The sequence below is a fragment of the Patella vulgata genome, chromosome 3 (assembly GCF_932274485.2).
Source record: "Patella vulgata chromosome 3, xgPatVulg1.2, whole genome shotgun sequence".
NCBI classification, from domain to species: domain Eukaryota; kingdom Metazoa; phylum Mollusca; class Gastropoda; family Patellidae; genus Patella; species Patella vulgata.
This window is the reverse complement of record NC_065881.2, coordinates 10,153,857-10,160,385: the sequence shown is the minus strand read 5'-3', so window position 1 is coordinate 10,160,385 and position 6,529 is coordinate 10,153,857. Positions and strand designations below refer to the sequence as shown.

The 6,529-nt window shown below is 39.2% G+C and overlaps 1 protein-coding gene across 1 annotated transcript; it reads left to right on the top strand.

Annotated features, from left to right (window-relative positions):
* The first annotated feature begins 323 nt into the window (after nt 1-323).
* LOC126814970 (Fanconi anemia core complex-associated protein 24) lies at nt 324-5,880 on the top strand. The gene is made up of 6 exons (XM_050540458.2): nt 324-488; nt 1,445-1,584; nt 2,827-2,979; nt 3,606-3,750; nt 4,542-4,573; nt 5,154-5,880. The coding sequence occupies exons 1-6, from the start codon at nt 335-337 to the stop codon at nt 5,214-5,216; spliced, it is 687 nt and encodes a 228-aa protein (XP_050396415.2). The 5' UTR covers nt 324-334; the 3' UTR covers nt 5,217-5,880.
* Nucleotides 5,881-6,529: the final 649 nt, after the last annotated feature.

Sequence of the window (6,529 nt, the reverse complement as noted above, 5' to 3'; positions counted from 1 at the left end):
CCTGACAAGGACAGCTGTCTAGTCCTTCGGATGAGACGAAAAACCGAGGGCCCGTGTATACATGAATGCACGTAAAAGATCCCTGGCAGTTGGAATTCGATATAAGAGTGGGCGATAGTGCCGCTGCCCGGGCAAAATTTCCCTCATAGCACATTGTATGGCGTATGCCCGTCTTCGTTAGCCCAGTTTTGGTGCAGAACAGTAGGACGTTAAACCCCATTTCATTTCATTTCATTTCATTTCATTCATTTAAGACTTCCAGTTTAGTCGAGGTTATCCAGTTCTTTCTTTGCACTTACAGTGAAGACACACTGTGATGTCCACGTCTACAGTAATGGCGGGTGTTTCAGATTCTAAACGTAAACAACACGATAAAACAGGGAGTAGTTATGTACAAGACTTTACAGAAACTCCCGTGAGAGTTCCGTATGGTCATATTGTTGTCAGTGGCAGGTGGCGTAATACTGAACTTATGGAAACATTACAGTGTCAGTATGATTAATATTTCTATATATCGAGATCGCAAACTAACGATCCCGCTGTTGTTACAAACATGATCATTAATTAACAGCATGTACAAATAAGCAAAAGATGTATGGAGAACGCTAGATCGGAGACGGTCCTGCACATTTTAGCACATATGGGTTAGGATTAGGACCTGCAGATATCGTCTCGAAATGTAAATAGGGCTAGCGTAAACCTTAACGTGTAAATAGCTTTATTTAACGTCTGTTCCACCGAAGTGATATCGCAGATCCTAGCCCAAGCCTAATGTTAGGGGCCTACCATAAACGGTCACAATCCACAAATGACGTCATATGTGCAGGATCGTGTCTGATCTAGCGTTCTCCCAAATGTATAAGTGTTCCATAGGTATAGGCAGGTTACTCTAGTACGTTTCAGAACAGTCTAATTAATGGACAAAGTCCACTGCATGACCGATCCTGTCTCTTTTACTTTATTAATATTAAGGTGCAATTAAAAAAAACATAAACAAAAAACACAACTTGCTCAATTTTGCCCGGACAGTGGCACTACGGCCTACTCTTATATCGACTTCTAACTTTTACGTGCACGCCAATGTGTACATGGGACCTTGGTTTTTCATGCCATCCAAACAACTAGACAGCTTTCCTTGTCAGGCCCTCCGTCCTGCATCACCGACAAGGGGGAACCACACCAGAAAATCTGGATGAACTTTCTTGGCCAATGCAGGGATTGCAGAGAACTCAGTCCATGCATTCAGAAATGAACTAATGACTTATAAGTTATACTGTCTACACCTTGTCCATGCTAAAAATTTTAAGTGTTTTCGTCGTGTGCGGCAGTACGAACGCACTAACTTGGAGTTGGTACAATAAAATTTTCCAACACATCAAAAAAAAGCTTTCTCTCTGAGTTTATCACAACATGACACCTGATTTTACAATTTTATTTTTTTCAGCATCAATTCCTGTTCATTTTGAAGATAGTTTAGGTGTTGTTGATTTTCACACATCTAGTTATACTGGTATTATCTATATATCTGAAGCTGATCTGATATCATCTACAAGTTATAGAAGAAAACTGGCCAAACTTAGAAAGGTGTGTCTTTCATTCCAGGCATTTTTCCAGAGTGGGGAGGGGGGTTGGATGGCCGAATGGTTAGAGAGAGAGAGAGAGAGAGAGAGAGAGAGAGAGAGAGAGAGAGAATTGGGGTTTAACGTCCACTCGACACAAACTAGGTCATTTTGGGACTAACACATGGTTCAATTTTATTTCAATCATTCGCTTGCGCGTAGGGGTCTTTAGCAGTGGGAGGAAACCGGAGGACCCGGAGAAAACCCACGAGGTTGGACAGGCGACCCTACTCCTTGTCACGTACAACCGGGGAATCGAAACCCCGCCAGTTGACTCAATGACAGACCGTATGATAGAGCGCGCGCATGCTAACCATTCGGCCATCCAAACCCCCCGAATGGTTAGCACGTGCGCGCTGTATCATGAGGTCTGCCATTGAGTCAACTGGGGTGGTTTGGAATCCCCAGTTGTACGTGACAAGGAGTAGTGTTGCCTGTCCAACCTCGTGGGTTTTCTCCAGATCCTCCGGTTTCTTCCCACTGCTAAAGACCCCTACGCGCAAGCAAATTATTGAAATAAAATTAAACCATGTTAGTCCCGAAATGACCTAGCCTGAGTCGAGTGGATGTTAAACCCCAATTCTCTCTCTCCAGAGTGTGGAGGGGGGGGGGTCCATGGGATCCAGAATCTGGGTTCCATGTCGGCCATCCATATATGCCGGTCAAGACCTAGGGTTATGGAAAACGACCGTAACTAGATTCCAGACCCTCACACTGACCATATTTATTTCTCCCATGTTCATCGAAATAATGTGGGAAGAATTGCTGCTGCTCTGGCATTACTCCAGTCTAATCCTATTCACGTATGCACCTAAATGAGCAGAAATTTTGTCTAAGAGGTAAGGTGCTGGCTCGCTAGCCTGGAGGTTGCGTGTTCGATCCCTGGATTGGCCGAGAAAGTTTATCTGGATTTTCCGGGGTGGTTTCCCCATGTCAGTGGTGCAGGCCAGAGGGCCTGACAAGGACGCTGTCTAGTCATTCGTATGGGACAAAAAACGATGTCCTGTGTATACATTGGCTTGCATGTAAATAATCCCTTGGCAGTTGGAATTCGATATAAGAGAGGGAGATAGTGCCGCTGCCAGGGCAAAATTTATTTCATAGCGCACTTTATGGCATAGGCCCGTCTTCATTAGCCCAGTCGGAGCAGAACAGTAGGACGTTAAACCCCATTTCATTTTGTTGAATTTGTCTATTTCATTACCAGGCTAATAAAGTTAGAGGTGTGGTGATAGCCGAGAAGACATCTGTTAGTCAACAATATTTAAGTGATTTACAGAGATTTGCTAACCTAGAGTTAGGACTGGTTCTCTTATTTGTTGAAAATGAACAAGAAGGAGCTAAACTATTAGTTCAAATGGTAAACATTTCATTAAAAATATTAATTAAAATTTGTCTATATATTATGTGATACAACCACAATCAACTTATAATTCATTGAATGCATGTAACTTTATATTATTAGGAATTCGAAATAAGAGTAGGCCGTAGTGCCTCTATCTGGACACAATGACCCACATAGCACACTATATGACGTGTGCCCGTCTTCAATAGCCCAGTCAGTTTAGAACTGTAGGACGTGTGGGTAAGACACTGGCTCGCTAGCCTGGAGGTCGCGCATTCGATCCCTGCAGTGGCCGAGAAAGTTCATCGGTGGTGCAGGACAGAGGGTCTGACAAGGACAGCTGTCTAGTCATTTGGATGAGATGTTAAACCGAGGAAAACGAAGTCATGTGTATACATTGGCGTGCACGTAAAAGATCCCTTAGCAGTTGGAATTCGATATAAAACTAGGTCATAGTGCCGCTGCCCGGGGAAAATTTCCCTCATAGCAAACTGTATGCCATGGTGTATGCCCATCTTCATTAGCCCAGTATAGGAGCAGAAAAGTAGGACGTTCAACCTCATTTCATTTCATTAGCCTAGTCAGTACAGAAAAGTAAGATGTTTAACCCCATTTCATTTCATTTCATTCTATTTTTACAGGTTCATGTAGAAACTAGGAATGCGAGCAATCTAATCATGAAAAAACCTAAGTCAATAAACATAGACGAAGCTATATTAAATACTTTAACATGTGTACCAAAACTAGGAGATGTTAAAGCCAAGCTTATTCTACAAAAATATAAAAGTAAGCTCTTACTTTTACTTTTGTTTTGTGTAATTGTGTGTGGTACAGTCCCCCTGCTCTTACTTTGAATCCCAACGATTACAGGGGGTTAGGAGGGGGCGGGGGTTGCTCTTACAGGGGCTGGGTTGGCTAGCCAAATGGTTTAACATGTGCATGTTAAATGATAAGGTCTGACATTGTGTTTAGTGGCGTGATTTTGATTTCCCACTTGTATGCGACAAGGAGTAGAGTCGCCTGTCCGACCTTGTGGGTTTTCTCTGGGTCCTTCACTTCCCACCCATAGCTAAAAATCTTTACGTGCAATCAAATTATTGAAAAAAAATCGAATGGACTTGCATTATGCGAGAGGTTAATCTGCCAATTGCAGTTCTTTCGTTAGGCCTGAAATGTTATATAAACTATTCACACGAAAAGATCATAGTCAGCTCTTGATGCCGTCTTATCTGTTCGATTTTCATTGGATTTGAATCTGATCTGCTGTTCAAGGTTGTTGATGATTAAACGCAAAAATTAGCAAGTGGGTGCGCGTTTTATCATATGGTCATTGAGTCGACTGGCATGTAGTTGGGTCGCCTGTCCAACCTCATGGGTTTTCTCCGGGTCCTCTGGTTTCCTTCCACTGCTAAAAACGTGCAAGTGAATTATTGAAATAAAATTGAACCATATGTTAGTCCCAAACTGACCTAGTTTGTGTGGAGTAGAGTAGACGTTAAACCACTCTCTCTCTCTCTCTCTCTCTCTCTCTCTCATTTCTTTGTTTTATCAATTTTTTTAAAAATGATTTTTTCTAGGTTTGAAGGATATCTGTAATGCTCCAGTAGAGGTATGTAATGTACACAGGTTACTGAAAAATATATTAAAATTTTTTATCTTTAACATTATAAATGACAGTACTTGATAGATTAAATGAAATGAAAAGAAATGGTGTTAACATTCTACTTTTCTGCACAGACTGGGCTAATAAGACGGGCGTATGAGGGAAATTTTGCCTGGACAGCGGGGCTAAAGCCAACTGTCAAGGGTTCTTTTAGTGCCATTTTATATCACAAACATTTCTGACAAGATGGTTCACAAAGCAAGACCTTTTTCTAGAATTACCAGTATTTAAATTTTTTAACAGATGCCCAAATTCTGGGATATTCATGATTATTTTTGTTTAATTGTATCATTAAATTGATATTTAAAACAATTATCCAGATTAAAATAGCGTGTCAAGTCATAAAAAATTTCTACAAAAGATTCCAAGCTCAAAATGACTTTAAAAATCGTGACAAATGCTCAAATTCAGAGGTCTGAAAAAATTCCTCTCCTGCATAAATGTAGATCTTGTTTATTTTGAAAAAGTCTCTCTCTAGAATGCAACTTAATATAATTTCTTATTTATAATTCATTATATATTTCAGGACCTAAGTGAAATAGTTGGACAAGCATGCGCTAAAAATATCAAAAGCTTCTTTGGTTCCTAACAGATAAATGTTGCGAGTGAACAGGCCTGGAAATAATGGTTTTAGATGTACCTGACAAAATATCAGGCACTAATGAAATAGTACCTGACATTTTCAACTTAGTGCCGGACATTGTATTAATAATATCAATAAAAAAGACAAATCAGTGCCGGACAAAGTGACAGGCATCAGAGGTTTTGTGCCTGACTTAACCAAACTTTTCATGTGGACGAGTTTGGTTGTGGATTAGTTGACCAGTGGATGAGTTGACCTGTGGATTAGTTGACATGTGGATGAGCTGACCTGTGGATAAGTTGACCTGCGTTCATAGCGTGATAGCCAATGTTTATAGGTTGCAGTCATTAGACCCTGAGACAGTCAGTAATTCTAATTAAAACCAGCGAGGCAGTCAGTAATTCTAATATAACTACTGTGACAGTAATTACAATATATAACTACTGAGAAAGTCAGTAATTATAATATATAACCACTGTAACATTCAGTAATTATAATATATGACCAATGAGACAGTTGTAGCCATAAGATACTGTGACTGTCAGTAATTGTAACCATAAGATACTGTGACAGTCAGTAATTGTAACCATAAGATACTTTGATAGTCAGTAATTGTAACTATAAGATACTGTGACAGTCAGTAATTATAACTATAAGATACTTTGATAGTCAGTAATTGTAACTATAAGATACTGTGACAGTCAGTAATTGTAACCATAAGATACTTTGATAGTCAGTAATTGTAACCATAAGATACTGTGACAGTCAGTAATTATAACTATAAGATACTTTGATAGTCAGTAATTGTAACCATAAGATACTGTGACAGTCAGTAATTATAACTATAAGATACTTTGATAGTCAGTAATTGTAACCATAAGATACTGTGACAGTCAGTAATTATAACCATAAGATACTGTGACAGTCAGTAATTATAACTATAAGATACTGTGACTGTCAGTAATTATAACTATAAGATACTGTGACTGTCAGTAATTGTAACCATAAGATACTGTGACTGTCAGTAATTATAACTATAAGATACTTTGATAGTCAGTAATTGTAACCATAAGATACTGTGACAGTCAGTAATTATAACCATAAGATACTGTGACAGTCAGTAATTATAACTATAAGATACTGTGACTGTCAGTAATTGTAACCATAAGATACTGTGACTGTCAGTAATTATAACTATAAGATACTTTGATAGTCAGTAATTGTAACCATAAGATACTGTGACAGTCAGTAATTATAACTATAAGATACTTTGATAGTCAGTAATTGTAACCATAAGATACTGTGACAGTCAGTAATTA

What these genes read in the sequence shown, in the direction of transcription:
- LOC126814970 (XM_050540458.2), top strand. Translation starts at nt 335, where the DNA reads ATGGCGGGTGTTTCAGATTCTAAACGTAAACAACACGATAAAACAGGG. An exon ending in CTAAACTATTAGTTCAAATG is followed by an intron (nt 2,980 to 3,605) that starts GTAAACATTTCA and finishes CTATTTTTACAG; the next exon opens with GTTCATGTAGAAACTAGGAA. An exon ending in TATTCTACAAAAATATAAAA is followed by an intron (nt 3,751 to 4,541) that starts GTAAGCTCTTAC and finishes GATTTTTTCTAG; the next exon opens with GTTTGAAGGATATCTGTAAT.